General features: G+C 40.0%; 1 protein-coding gene and 1 long non-coding RNA gene across 13 annotated transcripts in view; one reads left to right on the top strand and one right to left on the bottom strand.

Moving 5' to 3' along the window:
* ZNF831 (zinc finger protein 831) overlaps window positions 1-13098 on the top strand; it is a 56281-nt gene extending 43183 nt beyond the window's left edge. For 11 of the 12 annotated variants that reach the window (XM_039497994.1, XM_039497992.1, XM_039497997.1 and 8 more), the window contains 4 exons: window positions 771-919; window positions 4526-4698; window positions 8732-8901; window positions 9922-13098. In XM_039497994.1, the coding sequence (XP_039353928.1) occupies window positions 771-919; window positions 4526-4698; window positions 8732-8901; window positions 9922-10773 (1344 nt within the window). In that variant the 3' untranslated portion in view covers window positions 10774-13098. The remainder of the gene's footprint in view (window positions 1-770; window positions 920-4525; window positions 4699-8731; window positions 8902-9921) is intronic. The other variant, XM_039498003.1, reaches the window with a different exon arrangement.
* A 3376-nt stretch (window positions 13099-16474) lies between these two features.
* The window catches only part of LOC120380357, a 43629-nt gene continuing 35468 nt past the window's right edge, over window positions 16475-24635 (bottom strand). The window contains exon 3 of the long non-coding RNA XR_005587740.1: window positions 16475-17196. This is a non-coding gene — a long non-coding RNA (uncharacterized LOC120380357). The remainder of the gene's footprint in view (window positions 17197-24635) is intronic.

Consider the following 24635-nt stretch of genomic DNA (forward strand, 5'->3'; position numbering starts at 1 on the left):
CTCACTTTGTGCACATGACTTGCATATTTTGTGGAAATAAGCATGTCCTATTGCATGGTGGCCAGAAAATTTGCTTAGCCAGAAAAGCATGCTTTAACTTCATTGTAACTTGAATTTTATAGTCTTTGGATTCCTGTATTCCAGCATGTGCTTTTTTCTGTTTTCATTTAAAATTATTATTTGTATTACAACTTAGGAGCCGCAGTTGAGGGTTAAGGGACCCATTGTGCTAGGTGCTTTACAAACAAGTAAAAAGGACAGACCCTGTACCAGAATCTGTTTTGCTTTACACTTGAAGTAATAGTGAAAATCTTTCATGAAGATGGACTCAAATCTTAACAGAGACACTTGTGTTCATACTTTATAAAATGTTTTAAAGATGTTGAAGGATATTTTTAGTTTAAGTGTAATCAGTTCAAGAAATGTGCAGCTCTTGGAAGAATTTGTAAGGTTAAAGTCAACCTTACACCCAGCAGGACAGTACTAGAGCATGTACATTATTTTTGCATGGGCCCAGAAAAATATTAAACTTGTTTTATTTTTAATTTTATGGGTAATATACAGGTAGTGATGAATTTAAACACACAGCCTATAAATACTTTTTTAAATACAGAAGGAATTTGTTACCAAAGATCATTATGATGCTGTAAAATTTAGGATTTACACTATTTGATAACGTTCTATTAATCTAATCAGTTAATTTCTGTAACTCACTCAGAAATGTTCATGTGCTTTGAAATGCACAAATATAATTTTCTCACTATTCTCAGCAGTCCAGTTCAAAGGCTGGAGGAAGTGGAGCTTCAGAAAATATTTCAGAGCGAGAGAAGAAAGAAATACTTTGCAGAAGGAAAAAATTCACAACAAATAAATCCAAGAGGAGCCATAAACAGAAAAAAATGAAAATCAACCAAAAATGGTAAAGAATGTTGTTTTCAACCTCATCCAATATAGGTGGCATTTTACTAAGATAGGTGTAAGATTCAGAAACTAAAGCAGTGCCTCCAAAATGCTGATTTACCAAAACAGAGCAGCATGATGCTCTGGGAAAATGCATGATCATTTTAAAAATTGTGTTATTTTATAAAGAAAGTGCAAAGCTTTCTAGGCACATCACAAATGTGTCAAAGGTAGAGGGAAACCTTGTCAATTAATGCTCACAGTCGTTTGAAGTTTATAATTTCAAGAAGGAACAAAAGAATCAACATTCTTTTTCCTAGAGGGACCCAACTATTGAATCTTTAGTTCTCTATTGCAGATGAAGTACAATGCAGAACTATGAAGAACTGTATTATTATTTAGGTCTTACTTGCTGTTTTTGTGGTATCCCAGTTTTTTTACTCTTGACAGATGTCACCCATAAAGCAATTGCATGGTCAAAAGCCATGTGATCTGATAATCTTGGTCAAATTGAATTAAGTCCAAGCATTCCTGGTTACTGTAAATAGGAACAAGAGGATTTCTCTTCTGGATCAAGAAAAGATCTTTTTACACAGCATTTAGAACAGGATTTGCTGCTGTGCTAAGGAAGCCCGGGTTGGTGACTGGGAGACAAATTTAACCCTAGAGTAAGTAGGTACAGCTCCAAAAACTTCAGTGTCTGCTTGCACTAAATTTAAATTTGCCCATGCAGAATAAGACTATCCTGGATATATTGGGTGGTGAACACTATAAAGACAGTGGGACATAATCAGAAGTGATGATAGTGACACCTCAGTAAAATGACAAGCCAGCATCAATGAATCTGAATGGATGTAACGTGTAACCCACACACCTCCTCGGTGTGGTGTTCTGTCCCATCTAGTGGCATGGAGACCACTTAGAGAGAGAGATTAATGAGTTTGCCCTACAGCCTTAGTTAACAGCCACGTGGCTTTTAGCTCATGCAGTAGAGGCTCATGCACTAAGCTCCAGAGGAGGTCCCAGGTTCGATCCCACCCGCTGACAATCAGGGTCTGTTGGTGTTATACATGTATTGAAGGGGTAATGAAAGGGTAGTAACTGGAGGAGCATCCAACTGAAGGATATAAGAAGGTATAAATTGCAGGCATGAGGATTTTCCAGTAGTGTTAACTGATGCTTATTTGAGAGGTATGAGGCAAAGGCTCTGAGGCAAAGGCGGCCAACTTAATTTTTCTCCAGTAGTGCCACATCTAATCTTGACCTAATGTGAATGCATGTCCCCATCCTGATTTGTGTCAGTGTATGTTTGATGACCAAGCTTTGCTATCAGCTAAACTACTGCCATTAATGTGACTGTATCTGTCCTGTAATATGCTTTGTGCAGGCAGAGACCTGCAACTGTGGAAAACCTCACTGAATTAAAATTAGTGGGCCCTATGTATAAGTAAGGGTCTGTCCACACAAAGCTCAGGGCTTAAAGTGCTCAATTCTTCTCTCCTGAAACAGACAAAATCTCTATTGACTTTAACAGAATTACAAGATCAGACCCTCAGGGCTTAACTGCCCTCTTTCTACTTGTCAGTCCTTTTCCTGGCAATCCCCTGCCCCCCCATACACATTTTCAGAAACTTTCATGTGACTGTTTTCAGTTCCTGTTTATCACACACTTTTCTGTTTTAGAGGAAATGAATTATTAGTGCAGCAAAGCTTTCCTGTAGCACTGTACATTGTCTCACATGTTTTTTTTCCTAGTTCATGCCTCTTGAACAATCGTAACATGGTAAGAAAAAGGAAAGGATTTTAAAAACCCCCACTAATCCTCTTAAGTGACAAGAAGTAGGTCTCTATATTGATAAATTAAAAAGAAAAAAGAATGAATTTAGATCAGAATTGAAACTAAAAGTTATGTTGTATTTCTGATAGATAAAACAACGGTGTAATGAATTTATGCCAAGAGTGCAGCTGTGGGTCTCTCCTGCCTCCATAGTTCCACAAAGTGTGGACTAGCTAGATCATGGTGGTTGGAAAGAATTTGCTGGGTTTTGTGTGTTTTCTCTCTCTCATTTCTCTTTCCCATGACTTAATTCTTTAGCTATTTTGATGTATACAGAATGTATTTAATTCTCAAATAAGCTGTTAAAAACAATTTGGAAAACATGGCCTCAATTTAGTCTCTACTTAGTCAATGTGAATTGTGCCTGCCTCAGATCTCCAGGACTGGGCCTTAAATCAGTAGTCTAAGCCAAATCTGCCTTCAGATAGCCATATGGGACTGTCATACATGGGCCAAATAATCTCATCTGAGGCCCAGTGATTCTGAAAAAAAGATTTCACTTGTTAAGCAAAAAACCGGCTGAGAATAGAGAAAGCAGCTCAATGAGCCAAATGCCTTAGAGACAAGCAAATATGGGACCATATATTTGCTTAAGCTGCAGCCAAGGAGAGAAGAATAAAAATAGAGAACTAAGAGCTGACCTGTGCCATCTAAATAGTCTAGTCACATTCCTTTAGGTCCAGACTTTTTGCCCTGACCTCTGAATCTGTGCACTTATTTTTCAAAAAATAACTGAATGCCCTCCTTTTACATGGCAGATAGTCATTTGAATGCATGGATCACACATTTAGGGAGCTAGCTGCCCAAACCAGGCACACAAATGCAAGTTTGTTTGTTTTTACACACGGAAATGTGCATGTATATCTAGGGGCTGGCTAAAAATTTGGCACTTACAAAACTTTGTTCTTGAACCTGAGTCCCACGCAAGCCCAGCCTCTGAGATTCTTCTGAGCCCAAACATCTACAGTGCAATTTTATAGCCCGGCAGCCTGAGCCAGTTGAGATGGGCCAGCCCTGGGTGTTTTACTACAGTGTAGACAAACCTTAAGTGATTTAAGACCACACCTCCTATTGACTTTCAGTGACTTTCTAAGGTACATTTGAAAGTCCCACTCATTATAACTCACACAGATGTGAGATGCTGTCATGTTTTGGAAGCTAGACAAGTATTTCTTCATCAGCATCCCCAAGGAGACATCTTCTGATGTGTAAACTTAACTAATAGGCTTTTGTCACTTTATAGCAAAAACTAGAGAACTCAAACTCCTTGATCTAAGTCCTTGAAATATTTATGTTCTTTAGTAGTGATAAGCAAACAGTAGCACATAAGAAATTGAGCCAGAGGCCACTTGCAGACAAGTATAGGTGTCCTTGTGTGACCCTGGCCCTTGAGGTATGATCTTGTTTTGATATCTTGCCTGGTTGCAAAAATCTGTGGATTTCCTGCAGGGTACACAAACTTTTCCTCTTGATGGACCAAATTTTGAAGTCCGTACTCAATTTTTACATAGTCCTACTTAGCCAAAGCTTCCACCAACTCCAGTAAAACTAAGAACTTCAGGATTTGCCCATGGTTACTAAGGCTCTCTAATACAGGATTTTTTGTGACATACATAAAAGTAACATTTCCTTTTTTCATTATAGTCATACCTTCTATAGACCAGTTTCAGCCCAAGTGGAATTCCACTCAAGTTGTGATATTACACTACTGGGGCTACTTTTAAATAGCAACTACTTACAACATACCTGTTTATGTTTTCACTGAAAATGGTATATTTTACAATGCAGGTCCAAAGGGAACCACATGCACAGATATACTCAGTTGAAAACTAACAGGCTGAGCAAGCAACACTGGCTTCCAAACAGGACACTAGATTCTCTGAAAAAGCATCAGCTGCTCCACACAGACGATAGCCTTAATCGATGCGAGAAATGCCACCCTCCTGCGTCAAATTTGCAAGGTAAAGATAACTCGCTTATTCATGTTTGCAAGTGTGTAATATTCTTTGATTAATTTTTAATATAAACCAATTTATCTGGTACATATAATGTTTCATATATGGCTACAAATATTGTATTTCCTCCCTTTGCAATGATGTTCTTCTGACCATTAAAGCAAATCAGGGCCAAACTTTTCAAAATCCCCATCTGCATGTGCCTTTGTAAGAGAAGCTGGCAGGGTTAGATACTGGGAAAATATGTTATATGATAATAAACCTGCCTGGCGCCAGCCCTAGGAAAAAAAATACTGTGTCAATAGAACAGGTACAGTTGTAGACAGTGGGTGTCCTTGCACTGCCACCCATCTCCTGATGACTGGAACAGCTAACTAGACAGATATGATCTCTGAGTCACTAGGTATAGCTATCCTTCATGGAAGTGCCCAAGTAGTCTGCAAGTCTTCATGGGGTGGATTGCACAAGAGTTAGTGGTATCCTCAAATACACAATAAGTTTATATTTTTACAATAATTTATGTCAGTTTTATTCTGTTATTCCTGAAATAAAGGAATGTATGATAGTTCAAATGATTAATAAATGAACATAACAATAACTTTGTTCTTCTATGTCAGTGTTCATTTGAAGTGCTTGACAAAAATTAATAATTCAGTTTCTTAATACACTGTGAGGTACAGAAAGAACCTGAATGAAGCCACTTCTGGAGTGGAACATCAGCCTGTTTAGTGATAACATGAACCTTGATTTTACTTTTGATCTGAAAAAGGGGCCTTTGGGAGCTCAGCATCCTGGTTCAGAACTTCAGTATTGGTTCAGAAGAGTGCTACCTCTTAAATCACCAGCCCTGCTGCCTGCAACATCTGGGTTCAGTGAACTGTAAATAAAGTAATCTAAATTATCAAGTTGTAAATAAAATAAAAATTGTATATATCGATCTATAGGAGACAGAGAAACTGTACAACTCAAATATGGTAGAAAAAAATCACTAATTCTGTTATTAAACTCAGTCATGTCTAATTGTTGTCACAGCAGATTTATAGCTTATTTGCTGTGCTGCACTGTTATATTTTGCAATAAAAATATTTTTAAACATTTCTGCTTTTCTGCTAAAAGATTCTATAATTCTATTGCAGAATAACTTAACCTTGTAGTACCTATTCAAATGAATAAAAACATGGATTGAAAGGTTTTATTAGCTTCTGTATTATGGTTTAAGTGCCATATGTTTCTAAAGTAAAGAGATGGCTCCAGAAATTTGCTGGCATTCTGTGCTGAATTTTATGGGTGAGCACACTCCAGATTCTGGGCATGATTCCTCACAAATCAAATACTATTTATGAACACAGAAAGAATGGAAGCAGAGACAAGGTTTTGATACAAGAAAAGTTGCACATGGAAACTGAACATAAACATAGAGAGAGCCTCTTATTGTAAATGAGCCAATATCTCTCTACTCATGGTTAGACTGTTCCCTCATCTTACACAGCCATGCAAGGGGTAAAGGCCTACATCTCCCATGTGCACCTTTGCCTAAGACCAAGCAAAATTATAGTCCCAGCACAAGAGGCATGGAGGAATTGTGCCTTGTGGGTCTACTGCCTGGGTGGTATCTTGCTCAGGGCTCTACCTACAGGCACAAAATCCATATCTAAGTATAGCTCAGAGGGCTGAAAATCTGGGCCATTATTTGTGATAAGTAAGTGTATGTCTCATTTGTAATAGGAAATTAGTGTTGACCATGGTGCTGAAATCAGGAAAGTTTATGAGACTGATGTATGATCACGTTGGTAGGTAAACAGAGTGATCTGTAGTAAAACATTTAAAAAACATTGTTTTGTTCCTTTTAAATAACTGTTCGGATCAACAGATGTGAAATATACAAAAAGCATGTGACTGTTGGCACATCCCTGAGCATCAAAAGAGCAGAACATATGAAAATTAGAGAACAGAAACTTTCATTAAGACTAAGATTAATTAGTTTCTACAGGGCTTTGAAAATAAATGGTAAATAAATAAATAATAATAATAATACATTGTCCTTCTAGAGTTCCTTTCATCAGGGATCTCATAGTGCTTTGCAAATACTAAGATTTAGGCCTATAATACTCATGTGAGGTAGTGAAGTACAATTATCACCATTTTATTGATGGAAAAGGTGATGAGGTGCAGAGAAGTGAAGTGACTTTACCAAGTTCTAACAGTGCAGCGGCAGAGCCAGGAATACAATGCAGAACTTCTAACTCCCTACTCTGTGCTTTAATCACAAGACCATGAAAAGAGTTGCGTAGCTGTTAATTGTAACATTATTAATAGCCACGTGGATTTTAAGTGGCTGATACCAAACATTAGCTTGATCTTGTGAGGCCACAGGTTGGAGTAAATCCACCCAACACAACACGACTATTTCACCAATTTATAGAACAGGTCAAGTGTTTTCTGTAACTGAAAATGCCCTTTTCACAGATTCAAAACTCCAAAATGATGGCTCCCCACTATCTTCTTCCAAGGTCTTGTCAATTTCATTTTCTCCCTGCAGGCATAAAATGAAATTGACAAGAGCCTTGCATGTAATCTGCCAGAGGCTGAGCGCTGTGACTCTGCCTCCCCAGCTCTCAGCCTTCGACGCTGCCAGTGGCTGAGAGCCCTGTGCTCAGCTTCTTGGTCTCCCTCACAGGCCAGGGCTGAGCACCCCAGCTCTCTGCCTCTCTGGCAGCCCACCTGGAAGGCTCTTGTCAAGCTCACTTTCTGAAAACAAAGTTTACAACAGCCTTCCAGGCAGGCTGCCAGCCACTGTTGTTTTTTCCAAAATTGAGTTTTTCTAGCAATCCCTTTCTGTGAAAAACGTTCAATTTGAGTTTTCATCACGACTTGGGACAAAAAACATTTTTTCAAAAATTGGAAACTTCTTGCAGGAAGGAATTCCAACTTCCAGCCAGCTCTACCGAGTTCTCTCTTTTGTGATCAGCAATAGCACATAGCAGCGATGTGTAGTGCAATAAAAGGCGAATCATCATATAATTCCAATCAACAGAAGAATCTTTTGCTGTCTTTTTTGACTATTTGTGTAACCTCTCCCTGATCCTCTCCATTTATCTAATTAGTTAGCTACTTAATGCCAGTAACCTTGGAGACATGAGCTGGTATAGTTGCAATACACAAGAGCTGAGCTATTTCTTATGATGGATTCTGCCAGTACTACCTGAGGAAGAGCTCTGTGTAAGCTTGAAACCCTATCTCTTTCACCAACAGAAGTTGGTCCAATAAAAGATCACCCAGCTTGTCTGTCTGATAGCCTGCAACCAATAGGGGTACAACAACACTGCAAATACTACTTGCCACTGCAATGTGGAAAAGCAACTTAACTGTACTAAGTCCTTCTAGTTCTGTCCCTTTTCCATTCTGAAATTTGAAGTTCAGATACTTTCTGGCCATTCCCCTGACTTGCAGTTTTGTATCTCATTAACATTTCTTCCCTAACTTCTTTTCCTACTCCCTTTCTCTTATTAATACATCTCCTTCTACCCTTCTCCCTCATTGCCCCTCCAGGCCTCTATCATTTAAAATTTTGTATAAAGATACATGAAGGATAGAAAGGTAAGCAAATTCTGAAGAAAAAAGTATTTAAGATCGTTTATTGGAATCAAAACTGCAAATTTGCTTCAGTGGTATTCATGAGAATGCCACCTTTAAGTTGCTTCCCATGAAGATATGTACATACAAAATTTTGCACACAAGAATGTTAATTGAAAAGAAGGGTTGAAGAAGTATTCACACAGGAATATTCATGAAAAGTCACCCAGCTTGACTAGCAGACTACAGATAGCAACCACTCAACACAGCTGCTATAGAACACAGTTTGCAAGGAATCCAGAGGTTAAAGTACATTAGGATAAATCATGTTCAGAATTAATTTGATACAACAATTTAAGAAGTCAAAGTCTGTCCACAGATAAGAAAAAAAAAGGTTTATGGAAACCTCATTGAGCACTGTATCTTAACCTTAAAAAATCTCTCTACATCTTCTTTTCCCCAACAGATAATTATCTCCCCCAGCAAGAGGAGCTATCTTGCCCCACCTCAGACAAGCCAGCGTCCAAAGGGAATAATCATAAGAAAGAAGACAGGAATCACAAAAATAACTCAGGAATATTTTCACCAGCTGGGCATTCAATCAGCTTCACGCAAAAAGGCAAACTGGATGGAAAAGTAGGTGTTTTACCTGTAATTCACCTATGAATATTTGTTAAATACACAGAAGATGACACTGATTTTAGAGAACTTCAGTTTCACTCTATTGTTATTTGAAAGCTTCTGCAGTTTAATTTTGTCCATTTATTTGGTTCTCGGATTTTGTGTTTTCACAAATGCTGCAAAGATGGTACGGTAATGTGGCTGCAAAAACATTCAAAATCATTGAATTTAGAATGTTTTTGCAGTGAAAATAGCGTAACTTTAAATGGTATTTCTCTCATTGTCGCAGCTACTATATGAGTTTTGAATATATTAGTATAAATTACTATTGTAAAATTACATTTTTATGAAAATTAGTTATCATATTTAGGAATCTAATTCTTCAAATGCTCCTCAGTTGCTTTCTTCCAGCAACTAACAGAAGTTACTAGATCACAGGCCCTGGTTCTCATGGGGGACTTCAGTCACCCTGATATCTGCTGGGAGAGCAATACAATGGTGCACAGACAATCCAGGAGGTTTTTGGAAAGTGTAGGGGACAATTTCCTGGTGCAAGTGCTGGAGGAACCAACTAGGGGCTTAGCTCTTCTTGACCAGCTGCTCACAAACAGGGTCAGCTCCCAGACTACTTTATCTTGGAGTTATGACAAAAAGGAAAGCAAATATAATCACAATTGTAGAGATGAAGGACCACATTTATGCCTGTCAAGTATCAGAGGGGTAGCCGTGTTAGTCTGGATCTGTAAAAGCAACAAAGAATCCTGTGGCACCTTATAGACTAACAGACGTTCTGCAGCATGAGCTTTCGTGGGTGAATACCCACTTCTTCAGATGCAAGTTATGTCTGTATAACACAGTTGATCTCAACAGAGTTACACCAGATATATACAGTCTTATAGTCGTGTGGATATAGTCAACATAGTTGTTATTTAATTCTCTTCACAAAGGATGACATTGCTTTGGATTGAAACTTTTAATGCAAGTTGAAATTCATTTCCTTCCCGATCCTCTCTCCCCAACCCCTATCTGCTGCAGGATGTTACTAGACCAGTCGAGAAACACTCAAGAGGCAATCTCTCTATTCAGAACCTTAATGCAACTCCAGGATTACCTATGGTAACATACTCATGTTCATCACCAGCTAAAGCAGCCATGCAACAAACCAACAATGACCTGGACATCTGCTGTTTAGTGACTCAACCTCTCATACTTCAGAAATCATTTCCAGTAGAGCCACCGCCAAATGCTCATTCTGACCCTGTGGAGTCCTCTTTTTGGTCTTTTCCTTTTGATTTTGTAGGCACAGGCACATGCTGCCAGCATGTGAGTATGGGTTCAGAGGTTACTGCTCCTTTTTTCTTATGGCCAAAAGCTGACCACAAAAATATACTCAATGTAGAGTCACAAGGTCAACGTTTTGCTGCATTATACCCATTGGTCCAGACCTCAGGAAAGGAGGAACATCCAATGGAAGGAAATTCATACTCATCTCTGAAGGAGAAACTTACTCCTAGTTCCAAAACTGTGTGTTCAGCTTTATTGGGATCAAAGGTAAACATCCTTCCTGAGACATCAATCACAAGTACTAGCTTACCTAGCACAGCTAATATACAGGGGATAAACTCTTCTGATAACAGTCCTCATGGATGCATGGACAAGAATGGAGCCTACTTACAATCAGATGGCCATGGAAGATTTAATAAAACTGGCACGAATACTTTTAAAGAGCCCTCATTTCCCTTCAGTCCCACAGAGTCCACAGCTAGCTCTGAAACACCTTCCAAAACATACAAAAAAAGAGGTTTAGAGATGATAAGGAAACAAACCCGAGTGGAATATGATGACACAAGCAGTGATGATGAAGACAGGCTAGTTATAGAAATATAGCAAACAGGACACTGCCATGGCAGATGGATATATGATGGTACATTATAGAGTGAAATGGAAATTGCAGATCATTGATCTGCTTTTTGAAGCACCTTAACATCAGAATAGCCATTCCTGCACAGTATAGGCAAAGTTCTCTTCTAAGAAAACAGTTCTTCTTTGCAAGGACTCAGGCTTCTTTTACATATTTTAATGCTTTTGTATGGAGCAAGGAAGCAGGTAAATTATATAGTTAAATGCACAAGGTTATTCCCAACTCCACTAAGCCTCATCAATCCCACATAACACCCACAATCCCCAGCTCACAGAGACTGTATTAAAAAGACACTGCAGTGTATTTGTTTACCAATAATGATAAAACAGCAATCAGCCTCCTTAATGCATAAGTTGAGGTATAGATTGTAACAAACCACTGGGTATATTTTCTTCCCTTTGCTCCCCTTTTTAGTAATTATTTCCAGCTTTGCTGGAAGTTATGTATGTATGTACATATGTTATGTATGTATCCCCCAAATATCTATGATATTGTGAGATGTCACACGAATACTGACTTTTTCCATGTTGTACAATGGTCAATGCTTCTTTGTGACAAAATGACACAAGCATGCCCTGCTTTGTGTTTTGTGCCTTTTCTGCCGAGATCTACTGAAATATTTTATTCTTTGGCTCTACTTTGAGAAATTGGGGTGTAAATAAGTAATGTCAATGTTTCTTTGTAATGAGATTTTTAACACAGATTTTCTCTGATTCTGTTTTTCGGATTGTGCTCTAAAAGCAAGTTACAATGTTTTGTTTTATTGTTCTGAAGTTTAGCCCAAATGAAAACTTTTGCCTTTCCCTCCAAACCCCTGACCATGCAAATAAGTTAAAGTTGACATGAGATGGATTTTTTTTCTAGGGTTTGGAATCAGGGCATTTGCAGCACTATTGTCATGTAAATCAACTTCTGCTCTGAAATCCAAAATTTACTTTGTTTAAGTGAAAACATCTTCAGTCAGTAAAATACCAGATACACTTACCATTCACTAGAAAGCTAGTTTAAACCTACAGAGAAAGTCTGAAATCATTGCACTGCTGTACTAGAGTCAAATTTTATACTTAACTTTGCTATGAGTTTTTGTATAATTTGGACTCATATACAGGATTTTATGGATTAACTTTCATGTGATATTCATAACTGCATGTACTTTAATGAAAGAATAATCATGCAGTCATGCACAAGTGAGCCTGTATGGGTCATAGTCATAAATAAGTCTAGTGTACTATCTATGTATGTCAGAGAAACATATGCATATTGTAAGAAGTGAATGAGAAGTGCCAGAATGACAACCCTTCTGTGGATACACATAAATGGAACCAAATGCTAAGCTCTGTCATCCCTTTACACTCATATGCATCATGAAAGTGACCATAGTTCCAATTTGCCCTGCAGAGAGCTTTTTATTTAGCATCAAATTATGTTGGTATATATTTTTACTGTTAGGGAAATTGATATCATGATCAGAGTGTTATACTGATTTCTAATTATAAACGCTAGTGCCGTTGTGTTGAAAAAGGTTAATGGAGTTAGCAGGATTTTTTCTTCTTCAGCAGTAAAGGACATAGATTAAAGAATAACCTACAAAATCTTTATTTGTTCCTTATAAAAATACTACGATATTCTTTCCCAAAATCAGAGAGATTTCAGTAGGGTTCCTACAGGATTTGGGATCATGAGTTCATGAAACAATGGAAGTATTGCTTTAATAAAAATGAGCATTAGCGATCTTCCCCTTTTACTTCTGTGAAACCCTGGGACTGTATTCTGATCTCGCTTCTTATATGCTGGTTTTATAACACTAGCATTAACTCCATATACTTTAGAAGAGTTAGTTCCTGATTTTCAGGAGTGTAAATGAAATCAGAATTATGCCCATTAAGCTTATAGGTCAGAGACTAGTGGATAGTGGGGCCCCATTCTGTAAATAAACTTTATGCAAACCTGCTCTTAATTTCAATGGGATTTCCATGTATGGAACAGGCACATGAGATGGCCAATTAGTGTATTAAGCTGGGAAGGTTTATACTAAAGACTAGCAAACCTGGATATGAAGTTTCTGTTTTGGGAAGTTAAGAAGCATGAAAGGTATGAACACTGGGGGATTGGACGGCCCTGTAAGTTGCATATTGTAATTGCATATTTTTGTTGAATATGCAAGATATAGTACCTAAAATACTATTTGTTTGTTGAATGTTGATAAGAATGATACAACTGACTTATTTGTATATTTTTAAAAAAAATCTGTTCCTTTATATTCTTAACTTATTTTGTTTTGATAAAAATTAAACTTGAAGGTCACAATGACACTAAGAATGTGGTAGTTATTAGGGTTTGGTTTTTAAAAATTCAATGCACCATGGGGTAAATGTGGGAAGGTCAGGTAATCCAGGGATACCCACCAGATGCAGTATAACTCTGCCATTCTGCTGTGACGTCTTTCCCTGAATTATACAATAGAAATACAACTGATCAACTGCAAATTTCTTTTGCTAGTAAATATAAAAGGAAAATTTTCTATTCACCTATCAAGAAAAATATGATTGCATGAATTTTTAAATTAAACATAAAATGTGTTGTCCAAAGGAGTAAATTTCCAGTCTCTAAAGTTAAACCAGTTACACCAGCAGTGAATTTGGGAACAGAATCCCATATTAAAAATAGTCATAAATATTACTGAAGTGACAAAACTGAATTTACCTCTTAAAACAGATTCTTTAAATAACTGACAGGTTATAATGTATGCTCAGGACTCAGATCATATAGGCTTTCTGCTGTACATATAAACCAAGTAAGAGGATAAGTAAGAGGAATGGAGACTTTCTAGTCATTCTGAATGCCCAGTCAAGGTTTTACAAGAACATCTTTAGGAAAGAAGCTTTTATAGTCTGGAAAGGTTATGGCAAAACATGTACAAGGATAGCAATTGACAACAATATCCTTGAACTGCAGTACCAGCTCCAACAGATCAAATAATTTATCACAGAAAGCACCTTTCCTTAAGAATGAGTTTTTGGTCCAAGGCCCATGCACCACCAGCCTCTTGCTACTCCTTCTTACTGTAGCGGTGAAAGCTGAATCAGACAAATATAGGGTTGAGGAAAGCTGTTTGAATATCACAACTACCATATATTCCCATTGAACACCACCAGTCTGCTGGTGAAAACTACAGCGATAGCTGTTTAGTTTACATAGTTGGGTGGAACTGAATGTTTTGCATAGATGAGAAGGTTCACATGGTAGTGATCATTTACTTCAGGAATTAATCAGGAACTTAATGGAAACTGATTAGATATAGGGAACTGTATTTTTGTCTGATTGACACTGGTGTAACTTAGTGCATTGTTGTCAGTGAACTTGCAGTGCTGTCACAAAGGAGAATTTGACACTAGACACTGCTCTTGGAGAGAATATAAAGAAAGCCAATTGGTGCTAATTCGAGGTTACACCTGTGGAGGCAATGATTAACAAATAATTATAGTAATGATTAGCAAGTGTTGACAGTATGGTTGGCACTATACTCAAAACAAATATCAAAGCTTGAAGGGTTTCTAATCAAAGAGTCTCAATTCAGGAAAACGCCTGAGGAACATGTGTTGAACTTTAAGCATATGTTGAGCTTCCATTTACTTCAGTGGGATTTAAGCATGTGCTTAACTTTAACCACTTGCTGAAGTGCTGTCTGGAACAGAGATGCTTTCTTGATTTAAGGCCCAAAAGACAGAGAAGTACAATAGCTTAGACAGGGACAATATCCTTACAAAGAGTAGTCAGACAGAATCCTTCTACAAAGTTATGGCAAGCTCCTGAATATATAGGGAGAAAAATAAGATACACATCCTTACATGGCATACAGAGTAAACCAGATGGCTGGTTTATGTATCAATGACACAAATAGAAAAGTTGGCCAGAGCCAGCCAGCCACTTGCAGTTTTGTTCTGAAGAGAATGAAACAGGGTTGTTTTTAAAAAAAAAAAAAGAACAGAGGTATTACAGGGGAAAAAAATTGTAGTTCAGGGAGTGATACTTCAAGGATAACCAAGCACTAGTTAAAATATTCATTTTTTTAAAATAGGCACTGATGGAACTTGGTAATTTTACAGGTGTCCAGATCACAGCTTATATTGACAGTCAGGATAAAATCTGCCTATTTTGCAAAAAAAATTAGTTTAAGAATTTCCATCATGAATTACGGCACCTCATGTTGAACTCTTGATCATTTTGGCCTGTCTAAAATGGGTGTTTGAATGCTACCAATGTCTTGGAAATCTGTGTAGTCTGAGCAGTGCTACCACCAGTGGAGAAAATCCCTGGAATGTCTTTCGAATCTTCCTCTCCGTGTTCTCTGTGCTATTCTTGGACCGTGTTCCTTAACTTTGGAGGCAGTAACCTGACATGCTGTGGCATTATTGTAGCTCAGGATTCTGTACTAATAACTTAATTAGATGAAATTATCAGAAAATCTATACATGTTGACAGTGTTTTAGTTTCAGTTCCAGTTCCTTCTTTGTTTTCAACATCACCTTGTAATCTAAAAGTAACGCTGGGCACGAGCGCTTCTTTTCTCTAGACTTTTATTAAAACAGTTTCTGGCCATTCCATCTGATAACCTGCTAAAGCAAAACTTTAACTGCTCATAGGTTTTATTTCTTAAGAGACTTTTCAGAAACAACAAATGTGTGGGCTTTCAAAGAGGTAATGGAAAATCCAGCGCCTACTTATTTCATCTGATCCAGCTGCAGGGAAAAGCCATATCTGCACCTTAATGAAGCCGGAAGAGAAGATATCCTACCATCAGATCGGACCAGAGCCTCCAACACAGCTGTGTTCCAGCTGCTGATAGGGCCAGAGATTTCTTGGCATAAAATCAGTTATCTGGGTGTAGGGGGGGTTGTTAGATTAAAAAAGGGTGATCATTTGTTGTTAAATGATCAGTTTTAAAGTGTAATTTTAGATTATTTGCTTGGAACCATTCCAATGAGAGTGGGTAACAAATGGCTTTCAGAAGAACAGTTGTGCTATTGGGGTTTTATATTACAGCATCCAATTGCATTGCTGTACCACAGCTGGCTTTAGACAAAATGAAAACAAAATTATGTTAAGTGAGAGACATAAGTAAATGTACTTTTAAACTGATGATTAGCCATAGCTATTTTTTCTCTCTTTTGTACATTTTCTGATTTCAGTAATCCTTGATATTTAGGATTTTTGATATTTGTTTTGTGTCAAACGTGATCTCACATCAAAACTGAGATATAAATATTGATTACTGAAACAATCGTCCATTAGACACAATCATTGTTCTAACTTTTCTAACAGTATGTTCACTTACCATAACACTTCACCTATACAGCCTCCACTCTGAGTTCCCTTAGTAAACTGGACATTTTCCTACACTGTGTTTGTAGGAAAGTAAAGTAATTTCATGTGACAGTCCCATTTATTATTAATAAAAAATAAATTTACCATTATCCACTGAGCTGATTATTAGTCCCATCGTTGTGAACAAGTAACCTCAACTCACATAAGAAATGACTGATCAAATCGTTTTCCATTGAAGACTAGTATTGCAAATAATGCACACTAGCATTCAGAGGGCCAGACATCTGATTTACACCAGTAAAAAGTGCAGTAACTTTACTGAAGACAGTGGAGTTACACTGCGATAAAAGTCTTCTACCTGAGATGAAAATCAGGCCCTTTGAATATACTGCAACATTAGAAGAGGTAGCAAGGCTGGAGACCCAAAACCTCATTCTGAGAAGTTTCCACCCATCTTTTTCGCTGCTGCTGCCTCACCATCTGGCTCACAGAAAGATTTACATTGAGACAGTATATTGTTACTAATGTGGTTTTACCATGCCAAAAGTGTTTCAGTTTTTTGCAGCTGTTTGTGGCATTTCTTAACTTGTGCCAGTGAAATCCCCCAAGTGGAATATGTAGATAGCTTCTGACATACATCATCGGTAACCACCAGAATATTTTCATATTGTGGTTTCCTCTTTGGTACTGAAGGGTTGGTCAGTGCCAAATGAGCGACTGGCACTGACACACACACACACATACTTTAGCTTACATTCCCTGTTTAAATATCCACTCATCCTGGACAACAATACTATCAGTAAGAAATGGGTTTGCAGGGTAGAAGGAAGGGGCTATATCGTTCAGACTATTGGCACTGGAATATATAACCTTTCACCTGTGTTGGGGGTATGAATCCATTCCATTGACCACAAGCTGTTATTCTCTTCTGGTAAGTGGCCTGTGAGAAAAGACTTGGTGGATTCAGGCCAGTTTTTAGTGGTCAGTTCACATTCCAGAGGCACCGCTACAGTTGGTGGTGGTGTTTTTGGTAATGTCCGGGCTTGTGTACACAGTGCTTCAGTCTGCAACAGAGTGATGTAAAATTTAGTCCATATTAACGTGTAGTGCACTAACTGGTCCATTTGAACCCTGCTGACATGCATTAAAAGTTCCCTAGTGCTCCTTAACTACTGTTTGTAATGGGACTACATTAACACACATTAGAGAACTTCTAGTGCATGTTATGCAGTTAGTGTATGACATGTGACGGTGGACTACAATTTAGGGGAATAAAGCACCATGTAAACAAGCCCTCAGAGAACCCCAAAATTGCAGCACAATCCTCTTCTCTCTGCCACCTTTTGCCAACATAAAATGTATTTTTAAGATTAATTTTGCTGAGCTCTGTCTCAATTCAGGTCATATCACAATTACAGTATTTTGGGTTTAATGAGGATGCTGGAGTTCCCTCTGGGTTAGCACAAGAACACATAGGATTGCACTGGACAGTTCTTGCCTGATTCTTAATCATAGAATCTTAGAATATCACAGTTGGAAGGGACCTCAGGAGGGATCTAGTCCAACCCCCTGCTCAAAGCAGGACCAATCCCCAACTAAATCTTCCCAGCCAGGGCTTTGTCAAGCCTGACCTTAAAAACCTCTAAGGAAGGAGATTCCACCACCTCCCTAGGTAACCCATTCCAGTGCTTCACCACCCTGCAAGTGAAAAAGTTTTTCCTAATATCCAGCCTAAACCTCCCCCACTGCAGCGTGAGACTATTACTCCTTGTTCTGTCAATGTTAATGCAGCTACCACATCTGTCATATAATTATTATATAAAATTTAATGAATCTGCAAATGTAGCTATACACCAAAATCCACATGAGGTCATTATGCACAGTGCAAATCTGTGATGTTTTATCCTGTCAAGTCAGTGCCTCCTCTGATGTAGAGGTCTTAGTTTGTAAGCAAATCTGATTACAAATCTGTCCCTGCACGTGACAGCAAATCTCACATTTTCTCCTTTTTCCCTCAACTTTACTACAGAACACTACTACAATAAACAATGGTAACCACTGACAAAATTCATATTCAGCACCTACATTTACTGAGGTGGATGTTTCTTATCTTCCTCTTCAGACAGGAAGGAGATCTGTTTTCTTTTATATCAAATCCTGTGTATTACTTTCTTTGACTGCAGTTATTTCTTTCTAGATGTGGCTCCAGGGTACAAACCCCACTCGTGACTAGAGCCTGTGAGCTGCAGCGTTTGGGGAGAGGGTGCACTGACGTATTACATCCTGGGAGAGAGGATTAGATCTTCATGGTCCCTGTGAAGATCCCCTGCCACAATCTGTTTACTCAACATTTGTGCCGAGGCTTGGCATCTGGAGAACAAATGAAATCTTTGCTGTGTACTGAAGCTAGTTACCTGGAATCCTGTGATCTGTATTAGTAACCTTAGGACAGGAAAATTATATTGCCCTGGAGAACATGCAGTGTAGGGCAACAAAGATCTCAAGAGGCTAAGTTAGGAGGAACTGAGGCTTTAAGGTGATGCAACAGAGGTCTTTAAAATTATAGATATAAAATTATATTGTTTACATATATTAAGACAGTCCAAAACTAGGGACCAATCCAAAAATCAGGAATGTTTATTGTAGTGCTTTGCTAGAGTATCGTTTGGTGTGTCCACGGCTGTTTACCAATTTGAAAGCAAGCCAAAATCTCCAAAAAACCAAAACCAAAACTGATTGCCAAGTGTATGTGCCTGCACTGTGGTTGCCGCTGGCTCCTGTCGTCCTGTTGAAAATAAACTATTTTCAAAAATGCATAATCAAGACCTGCTAAACCTCATACATTCACTACTTCTAGATAAGGTATCTGAAAAAATGTCTCCACTTTTTCTTGTGTGTGAAATCAGCTCTGGAGCATTTAAAGTGCCCCTTAATTTACGTACTTATAAGTAGGAGTGTGATTTAGCATCAGGGAAGACTTGAACTGCCAGAACATTTTGTTCTTCGAGTGACTATCCGCACAGATTCCACTGTCGGTGCGTATATGTCCCATACATGCCAGAACAGATTCTTTTGAAATAGCAGCATGCACTGGGCCACACCTATGCTTTGGGAGCCCTTGTACTGAGGGTGTCAGAGGTGAGGTAGCCTCAACTGCATCTCAGTTCCTTCTTACCACCTGTGGCTGAGGCACAGACCCTGGCAGTTCACCACTTAGATCTGCAGACCTGTTATTTTAGTAATTATAGTTCTTAGATCATTAAAAAACAAGGATGGACTGAAAAACGAAGACTTCTCTATTGTCGTTTGAATAAGATTAATGGTTCTTGCTTCCACAACCCCATGTACATGGCCCAAGATATTCTCCTTCTTCCTCCTATACAGAGCCTAAAATGGCCAAAAGCAAGTCTCCAGAATTTAAGATTGGCTCCTTGTGCGATACCATGATGCCCAGGAATGACAGCCACCTGTCTAGGAGATGGGCACGTGCAGGACATTTTCCAAGCGCACTTTGAGAGAGAGAAGGGAGACTGAAGCTTCATCTTCTGGAGAGGTCTGTACAAGCTTCATCTGACCCTGTGAAACAACCGGAGAGATCACCACCTTCAGGTCACTCACACTCCTCCAGTGCCCTGATGAGCCATGACACCATCCCAGCCTCATGGGACTACCAGAAACCTTGCTGTTCCGCTCTGCTCAGCAGAAGGTCCCAAGAAACCCTTCCCTTAGGCGTCTTCTCAGAGCCACAAGGCTGGGCCTTGCTGAACTCCATGGTGAAACCAGCACAGATCGCTTCTCACAGTAAGCACTGCACTAATTCCAGTACTGCTTAGGCGACTGACGCATGTATGCTAGCAGCAGACAACTTCAGGATGATGACTGCAGTGCTGAGGAAACCCATACCAGGCTCATTGGCACTGAACTCAGTGATGCCAGTCGCTCATTTGGCACTGACCAACCCTTCAGTACCAAAAGCTTTACTCACACCACCGCACTTCTTAGTGCCAGCAGACTTTGTGGTGGGACCAGTACCAGAGTATCTAATCCTGGAACCGACTGAGGGAAGCAATAAATACAATGGCTCCCTCTTTCAACTCGGTGGTGGTGGCCATAGACTTGACAGGGGATGCCCTGTCTATGGAAGATGACTTTGTCTTTTTGGTCTCCTTTGGGGAACACAGCAGATCATCTTCCCTGGAATGAGATCCATGTCCACCATGAATAACTCAGTGGACACAGACAATAGAAGATGGAATCCCTGAGAGGCACCCATGAGTCCACAGGCTCCAGAAGGGAACTGTCAAGCTAGTGTGCCCTCCTCTCCCGCAGTATCCCTACAAGTCTTGGTCCTATTGTCACCTTGAGGTATCAGTCCCTATGTCAAGAAACCAGCTTATTCTGCTGTCTCCAGACCAAGGTAGCCTTCCCCAAAACAGGTATTGCAGCCGGCTCTGGTATTAACCCTAGTGCATCAACAACATATGGAGGAAGAATAAGAACCCAGCAGAGATAATCTCTCCTCTGACCACTGGCCATCTCCTCCTCATCACCAAAGGAGACAACTAACTTTTCTTAACTTAACTTTTGAGTTAAGGCATTTCAAGATCTCTTGAGGAGACTAGTGGGCACCTTGGGTGCTCCTCTCAAGATAATTCAAGAAAAAACAACAAATAACTGACATCCTCCAACTCTCATCATCTAGTAGGACAGCCTTTCCTATTGACAAAGGGCTTTTGGAACCTGCAAAGGTCATATGGCACTCCCCATATCCATCTCTGCGACCTTCACATATGCAGACAGGAGATATCAGGTGCTGGCTCAGGATTACTTTAACTTCTTCTAGAATTCCACCCATGGATCCCAGGCAACAGTAAAGATCCACTTCCAGGGAAAAAGACCCAAAGGCTAGATCTTTTTGGCATACAGGGTCAACAAGGACAAATTAACAATGACACCAAAAGTAAAGCATCAAATCCACGCTGACACCAAACACACAGCATCAAATTGTTGGGAGCATACCTGCCTCAGAGGGGCTGCACTATGATAGGTATCACATGACAGTTTCAAGTTACAATGCAGGTAAGAACCTGTTTGAAGGTTCTGGGTCAAGTGCTGGCACATACATACACACACATCACACAGCTTGCCAAACTTTACCTTTCACTGCTGCAAAGGTGGTTGAGATCAGTTTATCTGAGACAACATGGACAAGAGGGTCCCCCTTCCTAGAGAGATCCTGTCATCATTAGATTGGTGGATGCAATCAGATCAGGTATGCAACAAGTTCTGTTCTCCATGTTTCTTCCATCGAAAACTAGTTATGTACACCTCCACCCCAGGGTAAGGAACCCATGTGGATCACCTAAAAAACTGAGATATTTGGTCAGTCCCCAAGGCCTCCCTTCATTTCAATGTGCCTGAACTTGGAATATTTTGGGTGGCATCCAAGGCATCCCTACCTGTCTTTTGAGGCATTACCAGGCAGGAGCTTACAGACAACACCATGGCAATACATTACATTCACAGGAAAGGAGGATTGCCCACATGCTCAGGGTTTAGCTGATCACCATATTTGGGGTCGGAAAGGAATTTTCCTCCAGGGCAGATTGGCAGAGGCCCGGAGAGGTTTTCGCCTTTCTCTGCAGCGTGGGGCACGGGTCACTTGCTGGAAGATTCTCTGAATCTTGACGTCTTTAAACCATAATTTGAGGACTTCAATAGCTCAGACACGGGTTTGATAGAGGAGTGGGTGGGTAAGATTCTGTGGCCTGTGTTGTGCAGAAGGTCAGACTAGATGATCATAATGGTCCCTTCTGATCTTAAAGTCTATGATTCTATGAAGGAGGAGCACAGTCATCCTCTTTGCGCCAAGAGGCCATGTGTGAGGAACTGGAACACGTCACCATGACAACTCTCCATCTCTCTGGCCTTCAGCCCACTATAGTGGATGAGCTTAGCAGGGATCTCCCAGAGCCACTAGTGGTCCTCAAATCCTGCATATCGTCTTCCTCAGATGGGGGATATCCAACAATAGATCTGTTCATGATGTATCACAACAACAAGTGTCAGAGATTCTGCTCCAAAGGAGGCAAGAACAGATGCTTCACGCATGCCTTTCTCATCCCTCAGAGTCCAGGTCTGAGGTATGCCTTTCCATCAACACTTGTACTCTCTGGGGTATTGACAAAGCTAAGGCAAGATGCAGGGACTATCATCCTAATAGCCCCAGCTTGGGCCAGGCAGTTCTGGTACTCTGAATACTGAGATTGTCCATTCTAAAGTTCATCTTTCTATCTCAAGCAATGGTCAGGTCCTTCATCCAGCCTCAGAGTCCCTATGCCTGACACCTTGGAAGTTGGCTGGCTGACAGCTACCGCAAAAGACTGCTGTGTGGTGGTCCTGAACATCCTATGTCACAACAGAAAACCCTCAATGAGATGAACTTGCCAAGCCAAATAGAAACAATTCTCTGTTTGGTCCAAATGACAACACGGTGCTTCTCTGCAAGGGACGATCCCCAATAATTTGGGCTACTTGCTCTTGCTCAGTCAGGACTGTCTCAGCTCAATCAAGGTTAACCTGGCTGCAATCTCACTGAGCCATACCCTGGTGCAGGGCCACATAGTAGCTTCTCATTCTGTCAGGAGGAAATTTCTCCAAGGTCTTACCCATGCCTTTCTACCATTCACAGAACCCCATCCTCCATGGAATCTCAACATAGTGCCAATTGCTGCGACAGGCTCTCCCTTTGAGCCCACAGCTATCTGGTCCCTCTACCATCTGTCCATGAAGATGGCCTTCCTGGTGACTATTACCTCATTCAAGAGAATAGGGGAGATTCAGGTGCTCTTGACATCCCCTCCCCACCACAGCATCTTTCACAAGACAGGCCTCACCCAAAATACCTGTTCATGATTGTCAGAATTTCACATGAAGCAATCTATTCATCTACAGGTCTTTTTTCCAAAATGTTATTCTTTCCTCGCTGAGGCTAAACTCCACATGAGGGATATCGTTACAGCATCGATCTACTACTGTTGCAGTAGAAAGACAAAATCAGCATCACCAAGACTGTTTGTTGCATTTGCTGTATGAATGAGAGGGCAACAAATATCCTTGCAGAGACTGCCTAAGTACATTTTGGATTGCATATATACCTGCTATGTGCTACCCCAGAAAGCCTCCTGGGCACATCAGATTTCAGTCAGCTAGAGCCCAAGCAGCTTCCACCAGCTCTTTGAATATGTCCCATTGACTGAGATTTGTAGGGTAGTGACTTGAAGTTCAGTCCACACTTTTTCTATTCACTACACCTTGGTGCAAGCCTCTAGATCAGCTGCAGGCTTGGGTACGGAGGTCCTTTGACTGATAGGTAAACAGAACTCCTCTAACCCACCTCCATGAACAGAATACTGCTGGCTAGTCACCAAGAGTGAAATCTGTGTGGACAATCACTCAAAGAAGAACGAACAGTCACCTACCCTGCTGTAGTTGTGGTTCTTAGAGATGCATTGTGCACACAGAGTCCACAACGTCTCTGCTTATTGGGAGTCCTGACAGTTCTTTATTGGCAAAGGAACTGAGACATTGTTGAGGCTGCTCCATTCCTTATATCCTTGGTTACAGTGGCAGCAAGGACTCTCAGGGTGCAATGGAAACGGCTATTTCAACAGAATCTGATCTCGGGTGTGCGCAGCATGTGTGCACCATGGGTGGAATCTGTGTGGACACCGCACTTCAAAGAATCACATTCACTGAAAGGTAAGTAACCATTTGATATTAATTTTCTCTTGCGATCTTTCACAACCTTTTCTTCTCACCAAGGAGATAAATAACTGAATTCTCTCTCCCACACATGCAGCCACCATTCAGAATACAGGATTTGCAGTTTCTTCCAACTAGACATGCCAAACCTGCATTCTTTCTATCCCACTTTCAGCTGAACCTTGGAATCCTAAATGTCACTGTTTACACCCATTCTGCCTTCTTTAATTCTATATTACACCAGGGCTATTGTTTACATAGCCTTCTGCATGGATGGGGTGCTTCACAGAATGCAAACATAGGGACCCTGCTCTATAGCACTTTCAACATAAAGACTGTGGGGGCAGGGGTGAAAGATGGGTCAGCATTCACATCACACTTCCAGTCAGTATCAGCCCAAGCCGGGGAAGCTAATAATTCAAGTGGACTAAATTCAGTGAGGAATCCTGGTCACGTGCCACCCGAGGCATGCTGCACATATGCTAAGAAGAATATAAAGGCCAGGTCCTGCTTTGACTTATATACCCCATGTGTTCCCCATCAGTGATCTACCAGCTCTAGGCCCTATTCAACAAAGCTACATTAAAATGCATAGCCCTAATGACAACAGGCCCTACATGTGTAATTCTGTATAGCACCATCACAGCTGCAACACATTTTTACCTGTACATCTTGGGCTTTGTTCCCCCTTCCCTCCCCTCCAAAAAAAAAAAAAACCCAAAAAACCCCAAAACTCTAT

The sequence above is a fragment of the Mauremys reevesii genome, linkage group 13, assembly GCF_016161935.1.
Source record: "Mauremys reevesii isolate NIE-2019 linkage group 13, ASM1616193v1, whole genome shotgun sequence".
Classification (NCBI taxonomy): Eukaryota; Metazoa; Chordata; order Testudines; family Geoemydidae; genus Mauremys; species Mauremys reevesii.